This window comes from Chaetura pelagica, unplaced genomic scaffold (genome assembly GCF_000747805.2).
Source record: "Chaetura pelagica isolate M959 unplaced genomic scaffold, ChaPel_1.0 scaffold57, whole genome shotgun sequence".
NCBI classification, from domain to species: Eukaryota; Metazoa; Chordata; class Aves; order Apodiformes; family Apodidae; genus Chaetura; species Chaetura pelagica.
Genome location: NW_009954217.1, coordinates 28,804 through 51,640, shown reverse-complemented (window position 1 = coordinate 51,640; position 22,837 = coordinate 28,804). Strand labels below are relative to the sequence as shown.

At 39.0% G+C, this 22,837-nt stretch overlaps 1 protein-coding gene across 1 annotated transcript; it reads right to left on the bottom strand.

The window, feature by feature from the left end:
- LOC104393866 (ADP-ribosylation factor-like protein 8A) lies at positions 1 to 18,804 on the bottom strand. Its single transcript, XM_010003388.1, has 6 exons — positions 18,729 to 18,804; positions 8,915 to 8,988; positions 8,471 to 8,564; positions 6,256 to 6,323; positions 3,184 to 3,254; positions 1 to 383 (listed from the first exon to the last, which is right to left on the bottom strand). Exons 1-6 carry the CDS (start codon positions 18,786 to 18,788, stop codon positions 334 to 336), a joined length of 417 nt encoding a protein of 138 aa, XP_010001690.1. The 5' UTR covers positions 18,789 to 18,804; the 3' UTR covers positions 1 to 333.
- Between the last annotated feature and the right edge of the window lie 4,033 nt (positions 18,805 to 22,837).

Genomic DNA, 22,837 nt, shown 5'->3' with positions numbered 1-22,837 from the left:
TTTCCACTGTGCAGTTTATTCGGTTTCAAATTAGAAAAAAAATCACTAAGTATTTGACAATTCACATGCATAAACTTAAAACATTTCAGCCCAAAAAAAGTATTGATTTCTTTCAGTTTTGGATTAAGGCTTTCAGGAATTTCATGTAGGCAGACAAGTATCTGGATTTTTTAAAAAAGAACCAAGATAGACAAGCTGTAACTCAGTTTTACTTCTGTTAACAAATAGAATCAAAGTGAGTCCTGGTAGTTTGCACTTGCATTCTTTATCTTTTCACGTTTATAGCTGATAGGAGTCAAAGTGATTGGGAATTTTCTTCAGCAAGAGTTTTCTTCAACAGTGTCTTGATTTGGAGTGCTGAATAAGCCACTGTAATGTTATGTCTGCCAGGACAGATAGAACAAAATGAAAAACTCAACAGGCTGTTTGCTAAGTGTAAAGGGGCAACAGAACACCAGTAGGTTAATACAAATTAAAGAAAACTCAAACAAACAAAGCCCAGAAACCACAGGTTCTCATTCACACCTAATTAAAAAAATTAGTACTTCAGCCTTCAAGTAGCCTTTTTTCCTGTTGTTTTTTGGTTTTGTGTTCATTTTGTATTCTTGAATTATAATTACTAATACCAAACTCTCTAAGCCACAGATGAAGAACTGATTTAAGATAACCGTAAAACTAACTATAAAATCCAGGCTGGAATGAAATGCAGTGTGCAAACAAAGGCAGAATACCCAACCAGAAGGAAAGAGAAGGGCAAACATCTGACAAAGCATTAAGAAGCCATTTACATAGGTTGTAGGAGTCCAAGGTCTCTGAAAGACATGCAACACTAGACTTAAATTTGATAGCTGAAATGGTGCCACTCCTGACAATCTAGTGAAGAAAACTGCAGCAGTTCACAAACTGATTCATGAGTAGATTAGATGGTTTTGCCTCAAGGCAGTAACATCTGTTAGGGAGCTAGGAAGGTTGTCAGGGGGCAGCAACAGCTCTAGCCCTCAAATTTAAATTTGTTGCCACATCTGTCCTAAGTTCAAGACAGAACTCCATGAATATCCTGGCAGAGCAGACTGGGCACTGAGACAGCAAACAAAAGCATCCCATAGCATCTAAACCAAAGCTAGTAACAATATACTAATAATCTTCCACAGTCTCTCAGGACACAGAAACTGGCAGCCTTACACCTACTCCTCCTGATGAGACCTGTTAGATAGGTTGCAGTTTCACTGAAAAATTACTATCATCTCATTGAACTGCACTGACATCAATCAAAAATGCAAAGGAAGGAGACAGCTCCCGGTCTTACTCCTTAACAGCCTACTAGTTTCATTACTTTAATAAGGCACATATATTTTCATTATAGTTTTTCATTATAAATTATATTTTCCAGTCCTTTGATCTCCCTAGGCTCTTGTTCAACTTCTTCAGTTTCTCAAGGTCTTCATCAAAATGTGGCACACAGTGCTCCAGAAATGCCTGCGCAATCCATACACATGCAATGTACAGAATCTGCTCTATTTGTTATTCCTTTGGGCAAATATTCAGGAATCAGGTTACCCTTTCAAGGCACAATGTTACACTGGAAAATACTTGACTGCTTCTTAGTTAAGATGTTGAGTCTTTTTCATCACTGCTCCCAGGACCTTCATAAATAAGTGATCATTCTTTTCATTATTTGCCCATTTGCAAATTCTAGTATACTTTTTCTGCATGCATTGTTTTTTTCTCCAGGCCACTCATATAAATGAACCAGGATCAAACCCTATTTTCTCCAAGATCCTTTCAGAAATTAGGCTGGTTTTACTAGTTTCTAGTCACAATACTAGTTTTGAGATCCTCCACTGCAGCCTTGCCAATTCCATGAGGATCAAGCATCGCATTTCTAAAACATGAACCAACTTCACTGCCCTTCACCTATGCAGATAATCCTGATTGTGCTGTCCTTCTCAGTCCTTATAGGCCAAACTCTAACCCAGCCCTGTGTGACAGCACATTCTGTGTATTTCCCTCACTCAGAGATAACTCTTCCTGACTAAGCTGCAGCAAACCTAGGTCTGGCCTCCTTCAAACTCATGTATCCAAATGTTGTGTACCATTTCCAAGAGAAGTCCTAACTGCCTAACACCTTCCTGCACAGAGCTGACATCACCCCTAGCCTCCTGAAGCCCAGGTGTCATAGTATAGTCTCCTCACCACCGCCACTACCTGCTGAGGACAGACACTGCTGCTGCTGCTGGAGGAAAGTGACTTTCCTCCCATTCCCACTCCCACCATCTCTCATTCAGCTGAGCCCAACAGAGCTGCTGAGCTTTTCTGAAGAGTCTGGCTTCCTTCAGAAACAGCTATAATTATCTACTCAGGCTGTTTCCTGCCCCCCCATCCAGCAACACTTGTCTTAGGAGCATGCAGGGAATAAGGGTGGGACAGAGGCAGCATACCCCAAGACAACTTCAGCTGCTAGCTCAGCCTAAGGAAAGGGACAGGAAGTGGAAGAAAGGAGGGATAAGGACAAAACAGCAAGAAGCAAAGGCAGATAGGAGACAATTTCATGAGGCTTTTATAGATCCTCAGTGACTTCAGGAACCAGTGCCTCTCCAGTAGGACAAAAAGCACTAGTTCCTTTGGTTTGAGTAATGCTGCCATACCACCACATAGAAGCACAGAGTTGTATAATGGTTTGGGTTGGAAGGGACATTAAAGATCATCTAGTTCTAATCCCCCTGCACGGCAGGGACACCTCCCACTAGACAAGGCTGCTCAGAGCCCCATCTAACCTGGCCTTGAACACTTCAATGTAATGCCTGCTCACAAAGCAAAATTTACTAACATTTTTAAAGTATCACCTAATAATTGGAAGGTTTTCTTATTCAGTTACTATTTTTTCTGAATTAGCAGTTTTTGCAAGGGATACAAATAATTTGGGTTTAAAAGCATGCATTTCCAAGGCCCCTGTCAATTTAAGTTCTTAGTGTCTCATGGAAATAAATAATTCTACAAGTGACTTTTAAATGACACATAATTATATACTAAAACAAAAACAACTGCATGCAATATTTGCAACAAAATCTTTCAAGGTATATTTATATTTTCCAGTTATATATTAGAGTTAGATATTAAAATCTCATTAACATGTTTAACAACCAATCCAAAGTATACGTTGATGATGCTGTAATAAGAGCTTACCAATGTTATCCTTCTCTTTACAGGAAATAGAATAGCAACAGATTTCTCTGTCTTGAATAGCTGAAAGGTTTCTACAGAAAAAAATAATAATAAAACAGGTAGCGTTTTAACTCCACAAAAACTGACAACAGAAATTTTCGTTAAATTACATGTTTCTGCTTTTTACACAGTGGGTTCAATTCTGCTCTCAGATATTAACTTTTGAAATATGCTACTGCACACAAAAAACCCATGTTTCCTAAACTATAAAGATTAAAATGCTATAAAGTCATTTCACAAAAATTCAAATTCCTCATTAAGTCAGTGTAATAGTCAATAATAAAATCACAGAAATCCATAAGCTGGAAATAACATCTTGTAGTGCCAACCATGTAATATTACCAAGTCTTAGCATTCACCTTTTATTTTTTTCAGTTAGAATTCAGAGTTTTTATCTCTAATAGCTCTTATGGTCAAATAACAGTACTCAAATCATCACACCATTCATTTTCAGGATTTTTATTACATCACACTTAAATATATCGGATCTGATTCCTACTGCAAGTACATCTCTACATTTAGGAATAAACTGATTCTTTATTAACTTCTGCTACCTTCTGGGAATTACCCTATTCCCCTCAGTTTCTGAGTACTTTGCTGTTTTTTCATTTATTTATCCTCACACAAGTGACACAGACATGCAGGAAACAGATTATGCTCCTGGAGCAGATGGGGAGTGGAGGCACGAAAAGAGTCTTGAGATAACACAAGAGACTCTTCTTTATAAAAGAATTAAACAGTGACTTCCTTGGACTTCAGGAGAGCAGACTTGGCCTCTTCAGGGATCTGCCTGGAAAACTCCAATGGGATAAGGCCCTGCACTGAAGAAGGGCTTAAGAAAGCTGGTTACTATTCAAGGATCATCTCCAAGCTCAGGAGTAGTCCATCCTAATGAGTTTGGAAAAGAAGCCAGGAGGCGTAAGCGAATGAATAACAAGCTCCCAGCAAAACCCAGTCACAAAAAGGAAGCACACAGAAGGTGAGGACAGGGACAGGTAACCTGGAAGGAATACAAAAACGTTGTCCAAGCATGCAGAGACACAGTTAGAACAGCCAGAGCCCAACTAAAATTGGATCTTTGAAGAATGTCAAAGGCAACCAGGGCTTTTATATGTACATGAACACTGCCTTTACCTCCATCTTTACTAGCAAGCCCAGCCTTCAGAAACTCCAGGTACCAGAGATAAGGGGGAAAGTCTGGAGCATGGAAGTTGTACCCTTGATGGAAGAGGATCAGATCAGGGAAACTGATCTGATAGCAAACTGTACATAGAGAATTTAATGGGCCCCAATGGGATGCACCTTCAAGTGATAAGAGAGCTGACTGATGTCATTGTGAGGCCACTCTTCAATGGTCTTTGAGCCTTTGAACCATCACGGACACTGAGAGCAGTGTCTGAAGAGAGGACGAAAGCAAATGTCACTCTCATCTTCAGAAAGTGCAAGAATGAGGACCCAGGGAACTATATGATGGCCAGCCTCACCTTGATCCCTGGGAAACAGATAGAGCAGCTATTCCTGGAAATCAATGCCATGCACATGACAGATGAGAAGGTGATCAGTAGTCAGCATGAATTCACAAAGGGGTATCATGCTTGACCAACTAAGAGCAGCTAATACTGTGTACCTTGACTTCAGGAAGGTTTTTGACACTGTCTCCTATAATAACCTCATAGACAAGTTGAGGAAGTATAGGGTGGTGACGTGGACTAAAACCATTGGGTTTTAGTTTAACACATGAACTTGTGAAGTCCTGCCCTTGGGGAGGAACACCATTACATGCTGGGACCTAACTGTCTGGGAAAAGCAGCTTTGGAGAACAGGTCCTGGGGGTCCTCATGGACACCAAGTTGAACATGATCTAGCAATGTGGTAAAATAGGCTAACAGTATTCTGAGCTATGTTAAAAGTGTTGCCTGCCAATCAAGGAAAGTGATCTTTCCCTTCTACTCAGCCCTGATGAGGCCATCCCTGGAGTGCTCTGGGCTCCCAGGTTCAAGAGGGACATAGAGCTACTGGAGAGAGTCCAGTGAAAGGCCAACAAAATGTTTAAGGGACAGGTGCATCTCAGATATTATAAAAGGCTGAGAGAGCTGGGACTGTTTAGACTAGAGAAAAAAAGTCTGAGGAAGAGATCTCATTAATATCTATACAATATCTGTACAGTATGTGTACAAATATCTGAAGGCATGCTGTAAAGAAGATGGAGACCAGTGACAGGACAAGTGGCAATGGGCAAACTGAAACACCTTTTTACTTCTGAGTGTGAGCTTTTTCAAGCCGTCTGGACATGGTTCAAGGCAATCAGCTCTAGGTGGTTCTGCCTGAGCAGATGGGTGGACAAGATGACCTCCAGTGCGTCCCTTCCAGCATCAGACATTCTGTGATTCTGCTTCCTAAGTCCCAGTTTAGTAGCTTAGCATTTGGACAATCCTTCTATACTGAAACCTTAATTCACTTCATCACTTGCACTTCCTACTGATTAAGATTGAGTAATCTGACACACAGAATCCCATTTTTCAAAATTATTGCTATACTGGTAATTTTTCTAAAATTGTGTATTTCCTTTACAATTGCCCTTACAATGCATCAATTTTAAGTTAGTTTCAGTAATCCATAAGTACATGCTTTGGATACATGCCAAAATATCAAAATTGCTTAAATTTACAGAGAGTAGTTTGAAATGGTCCTGTTCCAAGGCCATTTGAGCATTAAACTGCCACTACAGTATACTCTGAAAAGTACAAGTGAGCCTATTACTATCTATAGCAGTTGGATCTTCAGTGATGGGAAAACAGGATTATTTGAAACAACTTTATACAACCGAAATAATAATCAAGAGAGGCTCAAATCTATCACAGTCAGTTATCAGTATGGATTGCTATTTTGACTGTCAGCAGAGCTCCAAGTGGAGTACCTGAAAACGTAAAATGGAATCTGTTATAGCTGGTTATTGCCACAGACTTCCAATGATTTTTGCCTACATATGGAATTTCACAGTGTTTCAGCCTTTTACACAGGCCAGCTACTTACAATTTCTCAATTAACTGCTTTTCATCCAGTGCACCTGGGAGGTCTCTTTTATTTCCAAGGACCAACACCTGCAAGAAACAGTTCATATTCATATTAAATCCAGGAGCAGTATTTATTTTTGTCTTTAACCATTTGCTAGCACTATTTTGAAACATGCAGTCAATTATTTACAACATGATAGCAGACATATTCAAACTGACCAAAGACTGTGAGAGCATCACTAAAATCCTGCTCCTAGCCATGGTCAGATGCTGGATGCACATCCTCTGAAAACGGGATCAAATTATTTCTGGGTGTATCAGTACCAGAAGTCCCCTCTGCTCCTCTAGAAGTGAATCTCTCCATTCCAGATGGCATTATAGGATGGTGTCAGGTTGCACTAAATGGATTGCTTTTGCATGCTCCTAAACCTGGAGGACACCATGCAACAGGTAGACTCAAGACACCAAGAGTTGTTCAATCCACAGAACCAGACAAATGTTAATCAAAAGTAGGAGCCCAGAAGTAGAGATTGGGTTCTCAAGACCCAGACATGATTCTCTCTACAGTTTTGCTCCCTTGATTCTTAATGTTAACAGACTAAATAGCCAAACATGCATCACCCAAGCACAAGCCAAATGTTGATTCCTCTCCCTCCCCTTTGAGCATCCATGGCAGAAATCAGAAGGGCAGCCATTAGCAATTAAGTCTGAGAAATGCAGAAAATGTACTGAACAGATGCTGGAACTTAAAGCTTTCTACACAATACTTAAGGCTTCAAGTACAATTTAAGGTCAGATGAATGTGCTGAGTGTCTTCTAAGATAAAGTAAACAATGGAAAGTTTTTCTAATTATGACTGCACTATTGTTTTCCAGATGCGCTACAATTTTGAATCAAGATTGTCCCCTAATCTCCCATGAATCTGGAACACATTAGAACTCATTACTTGCAGTGTCAGATTAATAAAACTACCCAAAAATCTATAAATGCCAAAGCCAGAGTACAAAATTGAAGGAAGTTCAATACTAGTTACTACCTATAAAATAAAGTAAAAAATACATTACCGCACCTTGAAAGTTACTCTGCTGTTCAGGCTGGGCAACTGGAATGTGGTATTATAACATGTAAAAGGAACTTAATTAAATACTTCTGAAGAAATGAAAGATCTATCATTTCAGGAAGGAGAAGTGCCAAGTAAAACAGGATGTGAGACAATCCAAAGGACAATGTCCCTTTCTGAGAATAGCGTGACTGTAGCTTTCTGCGGGTTTTGTTCAATATGAATGTAATACACAAGTATGTGACAGTAATAGCAAGCCTTATAAAAAAGATGAAGAGTCACTTGAAAAACCTGCCTCTGAGAACAGGCATGTGAGAACTTTATTCTCATAATGATTTCATGTTGGCTGCTTGTCTACTCATTTTCAGATTACTTAGATCCCCTGCACCAGCCAAGCATCCCAATATTTGCTTACAAAAAAGGGGCCAAGCAAGAGCCATCAAATTTTGAGTAGCTTCTTCCTGATTTGTATAGAACATTGTTTACCTTCTTATGATCAAAGGTATAAGCTCTTGACTGGTGATGTCAGCATTAAACACTAATGCTAACCTAATTGATTCCTACTAACTCTTAAATTGGCAGATTACATTTAATTAAACAACATTAATTCTCATAATTCCTCACTAGAATTTCAGCGGAATATACTATTCTTTGACACTTTCTACTGGAGAACAGATGAATATTTGCATTTTTTCCGTACAGTTTAGTTTGAAAAACCTGAAAGTCAAGGAAAATAAAAAGTCAACTCACAGAAAAGCTCCTCAACAATCTCTGGAAGCCAAGGACACTATATGATGTTAGTGCCTGCCAACTCTCAGAAAGACAAATCTCACACACTTTAACATACTGCCAGAAATCTATCTTGGTCACTGGTTCAAGCTCAGCCAAGAAGGGGACTGACTGGAAGCAATTATTGTCTGATAGTGCCACATGCAAAAATGTTTTTTTTACAAATCTATCCTGACCTTTAGATTAGAAAACAAAGACACACTGCAGCACTCGTAAGATGACGAGTCCCCTGAAAAAATATCAGAATAATTTTTGTAAAAGCCCCCAATGTATTGAGGCTGCATCACATTGAAGCTACTATTTTCAAGAGTCTAGAGGGGCCAATTCATTGGAATTTAGGATACATTGTCTACATTCTGTTAATAATAATGATCAAAATACTTACTGGAATTCCATGCAATTGTGGCTTATCTATCAAACTGTGTAGCTCATTCTTTGAAGCTTCTACTTTTTCTAAGTCTGCTGCATCCACCATGTAACTGCAATAGGAATAAAATTATTTATGGTACTGTGCATTACTTGCAGAAAGTTGCATTAAAACATCTGAAATGTGACAATTGTTTTCACACTGAAAACAGCATTAGAAGTCCTGAGTTGTATAAGCCCTGCATTTACTAATATAGGAAGATACAGTATCAAATATGGGTCGTGGGGAAAATAAGGCGTGAAACATGCAATTACTTATATATATGGGTTGCTGGATGTGTAGAACACACTGCTTTTATTGCATTGGGTCTTCTTATGTGATGGTGAACAGGAAGAAAAGCCTATCTATATTAATTATATACTTTAAAACATATTTTCTGTGGGCATACATAAGAAAACTTACACAACTGCATTGACTCCTCTGCAATAACGCTCCCACATGCTTCGAAACCTTGGCTGCCCTCCAATGTCCCACACCTGGAAAAGGTAAGAACACCCCAACCCTAAAACATTTTTCAACTACACAGTACTGACAGAAGAACTCTTACCTGCAGCATGCAGGCTATATTGACAATACCTAGATGTAGGTAGTTTTTTAAGTGACCTTCCTCAAGAGACTGATCTTCTCAGCCCCTTCCAGTCACTGGACAGAGACAAGCACATCACATTCACAGAGCAAGTCAGTTCTGTGATCTTAGCAGCTCCAGAATTCCATTTGGAGAACTCTGCCCTTCCCCACTACTGCAAGTAGTTTTACTCAGATATCAAAGTGAATTAATCAAAGCAAATACACAGTCTAAAACCCAGAAAGAACAGCATCATTGTATGAAAACAGTTATGTAGTTGCATTTTTAGGAGGCTAGGGAGACATGAGTTAAGTATGCATCAGACCTTCATCAGGATAAAGACAGATATAAAAAAAAATAAGGGTTAGTCTGAGAGCAGATGGAGCACATGTAAAGGATCATACACTGTAGGGAGCTCCAATACCTCTACAACTCTCCCATTTGTTCATCAAATGTGCTTTAAAAGACACATGGATTAACTGATCAGAACCAGAAAGGAAACAGTAGTGTAGTGATTAATCTGTGAATCTTAAGGAAAGCTCAAATTCTGCTTGGGATTTTATAAATCTCCAATCCTGCAAGTACTTATGCATGCTATTAGTGTCCAACAATCCCACTGAATTCCTTACCATGAAAAGACTAACACATTATTGCTTTCTGTACAGGAGTTACATATTCTGCTTTGCTTGCAAAAATTCAGTATTTTTGGTGGATGACAATAATCTTGTTCCAAACCTGCTTCCAAAATACCAGAGAAAAGATCTAAATCATGTAGACAAGGGCTGCATGATGTAGCTGTTGCAACTACATCAAAAGACAGTTGTGTCACAAGAGACACACATATTAAAATAGTGATAAACACTGACAGATAGAAATAATGGACTTGTTCCTATGTCAAAGATCAAGTAATTATATCTTATTTTAATCAGATCTAGCTACCAAAATAATAGGTACTGTACACCAGACAGAGGAGGTATATCCATTACAGCACAAACTAAATCTGTAAGTAACAAACACAGAAGTAAATTTTTTTAAGAGTTGTTGCACATTTATACTTTATAAACCCAAATACATTAAATCTGCTGTGGCAACAAAGACTTGCACTAAGGAGCAACATTTAATACATAAGACCTTTTTCAACTCATATGGACTGTATTTTTAATTCCACAATCCGTAAGTCATATTTATGTATCAATTTCTCGACCATTTTCAACACCTTATGCTCATATATTAGAAATAAGTATTTCCCAATTCACCATTAAAAACACTCCCTGATTGATAATCTTACATACCTTCTGCCATAAAATTAGTATATCATGTGCATGTAGATTGCCTTTGATCCCCTTTATAATACGAAGAATTTTACACATCAGAGTTGAGTGAGCTTTGGAGCATGAACCAGTTATCAATTATTACATGCACTGACATTTGAAGTGAGGTTTCCAAAGTCTTAATTAAATAAACCTCTTATTTTGAAAGCTTGAAAGAGATAAGTACATAGTTCAGTATTACAGTTAGAACACAAACATCACACCAACACTAATTATTCCAATAACTCATAAGGACCTTGAAATTATCAGTAACCATCTGGTGCACATCTGTGTGTCTGGAAAAAGAAACTAAATTATTTTCTTGGTAGATCAGAGAAAAAGAAGAGGAAGGAGGACAAGGAAGGCTAGTAGTAAGATTAGATTTTTGGAGACTGACAGCAATTATTCCTGGTAGCCAGAAAAATCTACAAGGTTAGATAGCTTGGATTAAAAAATTAATACAAGGTAAAGAAATACTGGATATGTCCTCGCTTGATGATATACTGTATCTACATACTACACTAAATTGCACTGTAGAACAAGTATTATTCTAATCAGGAGAAAGAGTGACCTTGAAACAATGGAAAGATAAGTCATTTCCACTCAAGTTTCCCTAATAAGGGTTACAGGTATTCATTAAAGTACAACATGAAGGACAGAAAATAGACTAGATGTTTTTAATAGCGCATACGAACCCAGTTTACATAAATATATAAAAGTTGTAATTATCTGAAAAAGGGCAAGAAAATAAATGCATGAAATAAATTTTTAAAATCCTTACATCTTTGCCTATAAAACTAACATGGTGCCAATAGTAACTTTCTAATACTCTATTTTTATATTGAATAGCATTAACTACTTTATTCAAAACAGAAATAATTTTCATTGCACATGACTGGACAGAACTGTGAGAACACAAGAGGCACCCAGGAAGGAAAGGGGAGAGGTCCTAAAGTTTTCTTGCATAAGCCTTGCATGTTTTGTACATCACCTATTATTGTATCCCAATATTTAATACATAGGTAAAAGGTATACTCTGGGTGTGAATTGGGAGAGGCAGGAGACTACACCTTAATAGCAGAATATACACCTATCTATAAAAAGAAGTTAATTTTGTCTGGGTACTTTTAAAAAGAGACTGGACATCAAATTGCTCTCATAGCTTTTTGCTGGTCACTCAGGAATAAAATTTTCATAATATTTAAGGGGCAATTTTATCCCAAGATGACCAGTTGATTTTATGAATCACAATATGCCGACAGAATTGCCAAACCAAACAGGGAAAAAGCTTGATACCCAACACCATTGCCTCACAGGAAATTAAAATCTCAAGGAGTCGCTTAGGCTCAAACTCAAAGGCATACACCTTATTTCTACTGCATTTCATAAATTACTATTTTATTTGTTCCTGTCAGCTCCTATAGAGTAGCAATTCTTATTGTGCTTGCAAGTCTGCACTCTCATAAAATAATGCAATGTTTTAATTAGTAAACTAGACTAAGCATCATATTTTGGAATAATCATTTACGATTGTGTTTATATTTACTTATTAAATCAAATTCTTCTAAAACAGGAATCTCTCTGGATATGACTTGTTCAATTTCTTCATGTGAATCTAAGGCTCCTCCTCAACACTGCAGCTACCAGCTATGTTTAATGAGCAAATCCTTTTCTTTTGCACAGAGGTATATCATGACAACTGAGCAAAAAAACAGCTGAGGAATAGGTTAAAAAAGTTTTGAAAGCTTTCAGTTACAACAAGGTTCTTTAACACTCTAGTTGTGTTTCTTTTCACTAGCTTATATTGTGGAAAGGCTTGATGGTATTTTCTAGATGTCAGTTTTAGATGAGGTTTTTCCAGACATCCTGAGTAGGGTATTTCTTGTGGACAAAAATGTGTAAAATGACACATTTGTATGTCAATGTCAATGCATGGGTTCAGTACCTACAGCCTCAAAGCAGTCACTGAAGCCTAGACAGCTATTGAGATAACCAGACAGAGTATCTTCTTTGGGATGTCAGAATTACAGTCTAGGCTTCACCGTACTGACTAGAGCTCCTCTGACTATTAATAAAGCAGCTTAACCCTCATTGCAGACATACAGCTGCTTATATTCAGGCATCTTCATTTGCAAGCTGAACACACATGACAAATACTTGAACTCAGAAATAAATCTTTCTCCATGCAAGTACTCAGGAAACATCAGCCCTAAAATCTACGCTGAACAAACAGGCGAGGAAATTCTAAACACAGAGGAGCATGTGGTCAGAACAAACTAGCACCAGCAACATCCAACACCGCGTTGCACACAGACAAGCCCATATATACTGAATGTGACTAATGAGCTCACGCATACACATCAAGCAGTCATACAATTCATAGTCAACTCAATGTGTAATGACAGGGAGTAACTGGAAAGCATGGGATTCATTTCCCTTGACTTCAGTCACCTAAAATGTAGGCATATAATCCAAGTGACTAAAATCTCTCTGTGGCTACTAAAGAGCTCAGAGGGCACTCACAGCAGAAAACAATTCAGCCTGTCTCACCTACCTTGCCTACCAGACTAACCATTCTTGCAAAGCACTCACTGCCCCCCACCGAGTTCAGACAACTGGCTCAGGCTGGCTTCTTCCTTTTCACCTGGCTAAACTCACGGGAGACAAATCCTAAATAATCATCTGTTCTAGACTGGAATTTTCAACCAGTAATGTTCAGCTTCCCTGCTGAATAAACAAGAAGAATAAAAAGAGCTAAATCATTTAACTACAAAAAGTTTAAGAAATTGCCAAGTGGATACAAAAGTATAGAGCCTTACTTGCAGGACCAGCCATGCGACCTACTATGGAAGGTAGAATACCTTACTTACTGCCTTAGAATACTTACTACTCAGCTATTATGCTATATTTTTGAAATGCCTTTACACTTGTTCTTAAGGCTGAAAAAAAAATAAGCCACATGGCTACATTTCTGCAGGCAATATTCCCAGAACACTGTGTTCTTTGAAATCTGTCTTGGTCCATTAAAGAACCCTATTGTCACTCCTCACTAGCAATGAAGGCCAACTTTTAAACATTTTTTGCAACTAGGTATTTTATTTTTGTCACATCATACAGAAAAAAATGCTATACTCACTCTTCACAGTTTATAATTATTTAATTTAATCAATAGCACTTTCACTGAAGAACAGGACTTGGATTTGCAACACAAACTGGCTGAGTATCTTCAACTCCTGAAAACAGACACAGAGGCGTTTTAATGGGAGGAGTTATTTCTCAATGACCAGGGTGTGCTTGCCAAATTTTATCAGACACAAGATACAATGATGGAAGGACCAACAGGTAGATTTTAAACAAGACACAAAAGCAAAGTCTCTTCCCTGAAAACCGTTTTCTGCACCTCATGCTGCCTACCTCCATGTTGTGTTCTAAGACAAGAGAGCACTAGGGAATGCAGGTAAAATGAGGTGAGACTGCAATCCTCTCAGTTAAGATGTAATACACCTCCAAACCGAAGGAAACAATCTATACTAGTCTCAATATTGTGTCCTCCCTGAAGCAGAAAGCTCCAATGCTGAGTAAGCAAATGCAATCATTTTTACCCTCTTTTCACATGACCATGAATCAGTCTCGACTGAGAGACTCTGAGAGAGGCTCTTGTGAAAATCCGCATATAGAACCTATATATGTAGACAGGACTCAGAGCAAGGAGACCAGAGGCAAGGACATCGATAGCTCAAAACAGCTAATCAATATCTAGTGTAGTGATTATTAATTTTGCCTGTCCTTGAAGAACATATAACCATGAAAGCAAAAAAATGAGTATTTGCTCCACAGTAGAGAAAAGCCAGAAGCATGTGCAAGAGTGTGTGCGCTGGGGAAAGGTTAATCTAATACTGGTAGATTAGACAAGGAAAGAACATTCTCCCGTGACAGATTTAACCCCACAGTGGCTCCCTGGCCACTCTCCTTCTATGGCCCCCTTGCCCTCTATCTCTCAAGCCTGAGCAATCCTAACAGATTCCCAGCATTTCTCAATGAGGCCAAGCTGCTAAGGACAGACCTAACCAGGGGCAGCACTTATGGTTCCCAGGTGTCTCAACAGGATGTTGGAATAGAACATGCTTAAATAAGCTGCAGATAACTTCCAAGCTGAGAGTTGACAAAAAGAAAATACCAAAATCCTGAAGTATCCAGACCAATGAGACATATGAACTGAAATAGCAGCTGAAATTTAATACACACAAATTAAAAATGCTCCATTTGTTACAGTCATAGTCACAGAGTCGTCAGGGTTGGAAGGGACTTCTGGAGACAATCCAGTCCAACCCCCTGTCAGAGCAGGGTCACCTACAGTAGATCCCTTAAGAATACATTCAGATGGGTTTGGATGTCTGCAGAGAAGAACACTCCACAACCTCTCTGGGCAGCCTGTCCCAGGACTCTGCCATCCTCACAGTAAAGAAGTTTTCCCTTGGTTGACCCTCCTGTGCTCCAGTTTGTGTCCATTGCTCCTTGTCCTGTCACTGCACACCACTGAGAAGAATCTGGCCCCATCCTCCTGACACCCTCTGTAGATATTTATAAGCACTAGTACTCAAGGAACCAAATGCACTAGTACAAAATGGATAATCAGGCGGAAATGCAGGACAAAAAGCTTGAACACTTCAAAAACTAAATGTTTCAGCAGTGTTGCAGATCATAAATCAGCATGTAGTAGCACAAGCAGCTCTTGTACCATTTTGGAAGTATTCTCACTGTCAGGGAGGTTCCTATGCTGGTTTTAAGCATCAGCCTACAGAAGAGGCACAGACAAACTTGAAGAAGTCCACATGAGAAGAAAAAAAGGGTGAGATTTTGAAAATATTACTATAAAGAAGAAAGGAGAGAACAAAATCATAATGTTCCTCAGGAAATGGCTGCAATGTAGAAAAGAAAAAAGGTCAATTTGGGAGAACAACAACTCATGTCAGATATCAGGAAGAAAGCTTTCTAAGACTTGCAAGTGAAAGAACATTGTACAAAAAAAAGGGATATCACAGAAGTTTCTTCATAGAAGAAAACATTTTAACAATTACCTAAGCTACTTGGATAAATATCTGATTGATCTCAGGGCACATGTTTGGTTTTGATGATTCCTTGAGATCAACTTTTGGTCCTTATTTTTAGGAGTCCTCCTAACAGTTACTCTGAATGACTAGTGAGACACTCAGCATTGCCTTTTCTGGCTCAGGACAGTCTCTTCTTGTTCCACATGTTTGTCCTTATCCCTGTAGAAGCTCTTATCTAATGCATGATGCTCTTTCACACTCTGCAGCACACACTTCCCAGCATAGATACAGTGTCCAAGGCTTCTCCCAAATTATTAGATGGTAGAGAGCTTTCATACTCTTTCTTTTTACTTGGTGGAGTAATTCCGAGTATGCTCCACACTTACTCTCTGAGTCTCTCTCTAACCCTGAATTAACTTCTTCTAACAGAATCATAGAATCATTGAAGCTAGTGAGGGCCTTTGGAGATTATATAGTTCAGCTCACCCTGGTCAAAGCAGGGTCAGCTGGAGGACTGTTTCAATGACAAGAGACTCCAGAATCTGCCTGGTGAATCTATGTCATGCTTTAGGTCAATCTATTTGATGTTTTAATGCTTAAACACCCTCACAGTAAAAATGCTTTTTCTTATGGTTTAAATGAAATTTCTCATATTTCCGTTTGTGCCCATTGCCTCTTGTTTGGCTACATCTTCTGGCTACATCAATGAGATCTCCCTGAGCCTCCTCTTCACTAGGCTAAACAATCTCATGTATCTCAGCATCTCTTGCTAAGGGAGATACATGACACATGAGATAGTAACATGACAGGTTAGATGTTTTTTAATTGCTGCTGAATAGCAGGACCAAGCACTACAAAGCAGGAGGATTCTGTGAGGATATTTGGAGACTTGGAAACTACTATCCATAGGAGGGAGGAGTGCAGCGACGAAGGAAGCCGGAAGAGGAACACACAGAGCCAGGATACTCCTCCTCCACCTCCCTCTCTACCACTCAGAGCAAGGAGCAAGAAGCTTGGCTTGGCCCTGCAGCAGCCCGGCCTGCACCGGGCAGTGCAGCAGCTCCCGTGGAAGGACGCTGGCCTCTAGTGGTGGCAGCTGGGGTGGCCGCAGAGCAATTTCAGCAGCTCCAGTCCCTGAGCAGCTGCTCACTGCTCCCTCCGGACTGCAAAACCTGGGGGGGTGCAGAAACTGGCTGGCAGTGCTATTTTAAGAGTGAGCTTAAACGAAGTGCAAGATCAAGGAAAATGAAGCTGATGCATCGTCTGTGCGTATGCACGTCTTGTGTTGCTCTGTTTCTTGTTTATATCTGAGACCATTCTAAGACTATCACTGCAAGAACCAAAGGTTGATGAGCTTCACAATCATTTAAACAAGTTTCCAATGCATGTCTTCTAATGCTCTAGAAATGTGGTTTGTTAAAACAAATTTTTAGCAACTATCTAGTCTATTGAACAGTAAATCTCACCAAACCAAAAGATTCCTAATATTGAACTAATCCAAAAATAGACATTCTATCAAATCCAAATCACTCAGCAAACAACAAAACTTGCATGGAATTAAACTCCCAAATTAATGTATAGATTTTTTTTTTGTCAGAAAAAGAAGCCATGGCCATCAGTTTTGTTATGATTTTCATAAAAAAAAGCTTTGATATATCCCTAAATTGTATTACATTAGGAATTTTGATGCTGGAAATCATCCTGCAAATTAATACTTCAACTGCAACCTCAATATCCATAAAGCTTCCTGCCTAGATTTCAAATCCTGCCTGGTAGTATCTTTCCTCTTTGACTCCTTTTTTGGAAATAATAGGTGGCAATTTTTATGAAATACAGTAACAAACCAAAATTTGACAATTCATGGTTAAAGCTGACTTCTGATCACTCTCAACTTCAATTAAAGAGCACATGAAATTGGCATCTCCCTACAAAATATCAGCTTGCATAAATCAGTGCTTTTCTTTCAGTACAGTACAGATATTCATCAAGAGGGGCATGTCAGTGACCACACTTTCATACTCTAGGATTAGGGACTAAATACAAGCATAAATCTGCTGGCCTCTAGAACTGACTGCCAAAACCAGAAGAAAGCAAAGCAGACTGTGGGATCCTTAGTTCTTGCTGCCTTCTGGAACTGTATGGAATTTAGAGATAGAACTATAGTCAAGAAAACTGGTGGTGATGCTGCACAAGCATCCTTCTTAGTGGCTTACCCCAACAGACTGCAAAAACCACACAAGGGATTAGCATCACCTACTAATTGGTGTTGCAAATTTCTCTGCCTATCATGATTAATTTTAGTCTTCTGGAATGCCATTTTTCACTTGATGACTTTTTTACCCAGATGGTTTCTCAGCCTTACTCTTACAGTAAAGTTAATGATTCTGCTTTGCAGTGTCCCCTGAGACCATTGAAAAAGTTCAGCTTTAACATCTCCCAGTCAACAGAAGTCAACCATGCCTTTTACCACCCTTTAACTGCTCATACTTTAGAGCAAGTGGGTAGATAGCGAACAACTGCTTATATCCACATTACAAGCCATTTCAGAAAATCCTTCCTAGGTTAGGAGTCACACCAAACCAGAGGAAAAAATTCTATCTTTGGAACTGAGGAAGTAAGGAAAGGAAATGAAGGAGGAGGGAAAAGCAAAGGTAAAGGCAAAACCCCTATATTCCCCTCACCTAAATTTAGATGAAAATTATTAATTTGATCTAGACTAATCAACCAGTCTCCCTCCACAATCAAACCATGGAGTGTGCCTAAATTATACTGGAGTGATTTATTTCCGTTTTGAAACCTATGGTGTGAGTCACAACAAAACTAGCATCATCTGTATTTCTCTATAGGCCTACAAGTGATGGCTCCCTGACAACTCACTTACACTACATGTCCTGTTCCCATAGAGCTCAATATTATATGAGCTAAACTACACTCTGCTGAGATATATAAGTTGGGAATTAAGGTGCTTCTGATTTCACTTTATTGTGAGAGGGAGAGAGAGAAAGAGAGGCATCTCAAGGAGTCAACCCTTACTATCTCAGAATTTTATTACCTTTCTAACTCAAAAGAATGTAACAAAGCTTCTGCCTATCATGGATATAATGAAATCAAACATTAATTCAACAGACAAATACGTAACTATATGCTTTTAAAAAGTTATTTTTGAACTAGAAAAATAGCTGAATGATTCCATCATCTTAAAAGAAATTTCCTGAGGTTTGATATTCCAAGTTTAAATCAGTTTTTCTATTACTTATTCACTCTGTAGCAATTCAAACATGCACACCTACCTTTATGGTAACATTTCCTTTTGTTATTTTCCTCATATTGAAGCCTACTGTAGGAATCATATCTTCTGTGAACTGCCCTGACTAGAATACAAACACACACAAAAATACATTTATTATTAACACATTGATACACAGCAGATTACTTTCCCATTTTTAATCTACAGTTTTTATTTTAAAACACTAAAAGTATCACATTAGTTTTCTACAAGAGCCCTGGCCAGCACTTGAATTAATGCATTGTCATGCCAAGGAAGACTGTTCATTTCACTCCCTTTAAACGATCTTCTATTCTCCTCAGTGACAAAGACTTGCCCAGAAACCATGAGACTTCCAATAATACTTCATCTGACCCCTAAGCAAAACAGAAAGCAGCACCATTAAAATATATAATCACAGAATTGCAGAATGGTTTGGATTGGAAGGGACCTTTAAAGGTCACCTTGTCCAACCCCCAATACAATAAATTATGATAAAACCATCTACACCAGGATTTTCCCCTGTAGTTTCTCACTACTGTTATAAATGGTGTAACTCCAAATGTAATACATGGTGAAGTATTCCTCGTGGAGAGAATACTATGTGCAGACTCCTTCAGAGTAGGTGACAGCACAGGAGCACTGCTTTGGAAGCCAAGAGAACACCATTACGACAGAAAAATACAAGGTACTAACTCAGCACACCATAAAACCAAACCATATAAACCCAAGTGCTGCCTGTTTCCCCAGTTCAAAGAAATATTTTTACAAAATAGAAGCTTGTCATCATACCAACAGGAACCTGCCCCACACCTACCCACTAAAGAAGACAGCTTTTAAGGAAAAAGGTGAAACTCAGATCTAAGTAGGTAACTCAGTATTCATTTTCCCTTTTCAAAAGATACCATTAACATGGTATTGTGTTTCCTAGGAATGGTGCATTATATAGGCAAATGGTTAATTAAAAGTTATGTCTACACAGAGAGCCAGGTCCTCTCTTTAATACGCACAGTAGTCCTGGTTTTCCAGTCACCCAGAAAGGAGAACCAGACCTTCTGGACTTGCCATTGCCTCTCCATATCTATCTGCCCATATTCCATTCATCCATCTCATAATCCTAAGTGCCCTGGGTTGTTTTTTATTAAGAAAATACAGATCTGTAGACAAGGACAGAAATAGGCATACTCCAACAGGTACCTCCCATCTGAGAAGTGGATGCTCAGAGCTTCAGGTTACACCAAAGCAGCTCCATGCCTCACAGTGCACACACTGCCACCAGCTACCCCTAATGCCACTGCTGGTCTCTGCATGCTTTCTGCAACTCTTCTCTTTGCTGCTTATGGCAGCATAGGAATACACCATGCCACCAGTTTGTGTTCACAAACTGTAATTAATTATTTTTAATCTAGGACTTTAAAAGCTGTATAACCTTTGGCAGTTACTTGATCCTCATGAGATTTTGGCATTTGGATTTAGATCCTTCAGGCAAGAAACAACTTCCATCAACTTGTTCAACCTTACTTATGGAAACCTTCTTGCTAAATCCCAAACTATACATCTTGCCCATCTTTTGCTCCTGGAAGTTTCTTTTTTATCTCTTCTTTCCTCGCTTCAATGACTTGTCAAAGAGCAGTAGGGGAAAAAAAAAGTGAAGACAAATGCACCTGCAGTTTCATAGAGATATATGTACCCAGCAGTGACAGAAGTTTTTAATTGGATGGAATAAGACAAAGTCAATTAGTAACCATCTCCTGAAGCAGGTACTGGCCTAATTTGTTAAAATATATAGTACATTTATTTGTGGAGGACATATACACATAAACCCCTGAGAATGTAGCATCATTACTCAAGAAAAAAACATCATCACTCCTCTCGTACTGAGGATGGGAATGCAAAGAATTAGTGTCCCCATTATTGGTCTTCAGTCTTTTCCTCTAACAATATTCCATTCTGGTTTAAGGGAACTCACTACAATGAAACTATTATGGTTACAGTTCTTTATTTTCCCAAACAATGAAGAAAAGAAAGTAATACGTTGAATCTTTTGCCAACATTAGTAAAAAAATTCTGATTACTGTGTTGCTTCAAGTGCTGTAAGCACCATGCAGTAAAAAATCTGTTCTGTTTGCTAAGGAAGTTTTACATGGCAAATTACCTATTTTTGGGAATATTCAAGATATGCAAACAAGTTTATTCTTGTTCCTCAGTAAAAAAAAGATTACACCCTGACATAAACGAAAACAACTGGCGCTAAGAAATTTTTAATGTCCTCTTTAAATGTTGCTGAATATTGAACTGGTAGCGAACACAGGCATAAACGCTTACCATAGTGACCATGGGCCACATTCTACTCCACTGCATCAATGCACATCCATTGTAAAGTTATCCAAGCTTCCCACTGGTAACAGAAGACTAAGCACGGCTCAAGGTCTACAGGGAGGAGACTGTCTCAAAGGACTCTTATTCAGTGGTAGCACAATAGGATCTGAATACTACTGCAAAGTGAAAAAAATAGTAATTTCCTTCCATTTGTTTTTATGATGCTCCGCAGTTTGCATTTTAAGTAGCTTCTGCTTTGTCATGACTACTTTAATCTTGTCACACTCTAGCCACATACATACCAATGCACACAGATACCCAAAATACCTGATCTATTTGCCATCCCCATTTAAACTGTATTCAAGAGTAAACTATTTTTCATTGTTTTACTCTGAAATTATTTGGGCACCCTTCTTCAGTGATCATCATGGTATGTCATCTCCTGACTGAAAGATCCAAAAGCGACAAAACTCGCAATCTGTGATACACCCCAAGCCAGAACATATGGATGTCTTGTACAATATTCTTAAGCAATACGTTTGCTGGCAAAATCAGACCTGCAGGAACAGCAGTGCTCTGGTATTCAAGACATTAGCACAAGAGAGGCAAAAACATGCCATGCCATTCCACAGGTGGTGTGGTATGATGATTGGAAAAACATCCACGCAAATCCTGATACCACACACACCTGTTAGAGGTCTCTGAACTGCTGTGTTCCTCTTCACTCTGCTTATTAAATCAATCCAAGGGATATAGTCTGTCATGCCTTTTCCCCCCTTCCTCAGCAAAGCCCACCCTTGGGAGATGAACTCTTCCAATGGGCATGAAGAGTGTTGAGGCCCATGTTACCATGACAGTGTCTAACATAAACTAACTAAAATACCAGTACCAGGTATTTTATGGTTTTGACTGCTTTTGGCTGCAATTGCTTATTGATTGCTGATGTCCCCCAACACACACTTTTCATTGCATTCTGTATTTTCTTACCTTGTTCCTTTTTTCTTCTCTCTCTTCATTTTTTCACTCAAACTAATTTCCCGTTTTTCCCTTAATCCATAACCATATACGAAATAAAATAAATGCCATAAACTCATGTTCATAATTTTCTAAATCTCTCTGACTTTAGGCCATACAACCCCTAGTCTGGTTTTGATTCTTGATCCAGTAACTTTTCAGATTAAGGACTGAAGAACATCTGGAAGCCTCTATCTCAGCAGACGTAGCTGCAATACATCTCAGAGCAGTGCTCACCTCACAGAAGTGTATGGACTGCAAAGTTTCATTAGTACCAATCACATTTAACAAGTATTTGTTTCCATCTTACAATGGAAAGTAAACCTTCGGGATGGACCCAAATGCAGAAGGGCACAGGGCACAGCAAAGATGAGGAACACATTTCAGCACAGCAACAGAATGGACAATGTCACGGTAGGTGTCTGTGCTCGAGTGGAACAAGGCTGCAAGGCCACTGTCACAGTGAGCAGGGAATGCCAAAATCAGGCATGAATGCTGGGAAAAAGCTATCAAGGAATTATGGGAGGCATTAATATTGATGCAACTAATGGGATGGGAAAATTCAGTGACAGAGCTGTGGCCTTGGAGCGTGTGTAACACACTGTCAGTCACTGTGAGACACACTGAAAACCCAACTCTGAATCGCAGGCAAGCGCCCATGCCCAGGCACCTGCTTTAAGATGGGCGTGCTTTGCACTCGGACACCGGAGACATTTTCCTTCTCCATCTTAAAACAGTGTCACACCCACCTGAGCCTGCTGTAAAATTCCCGAGGTTGCGGAGGACGCCGGAGCAGCCTCA

Excerpts from the sequence above, each read along its gene's own strand:
- LOC104393866 (XM_010003388.1), bottom strand. The coding sequence starts at position 18,788 with ATGATTCCTACAGTAGGCTTCAATATGAGGAAAATAACAAAAGGAAAT. Across the intron at positions 3,255-6,255 it reads AAGCAGTTAATTGAGAAATT|AAACCTTTCAGCTATTCAAG; the intron begins GTAAGTAGCTGG and ends TTTTTTCTGTAG. Across the intron at positions 384-3,183 it reads TAAAGAGAAGGATAACATTG|ACATAACATTACAGTGGCTT; the intron begins GTAAGCTCTTAT and ends CTGTCCTGGCAG.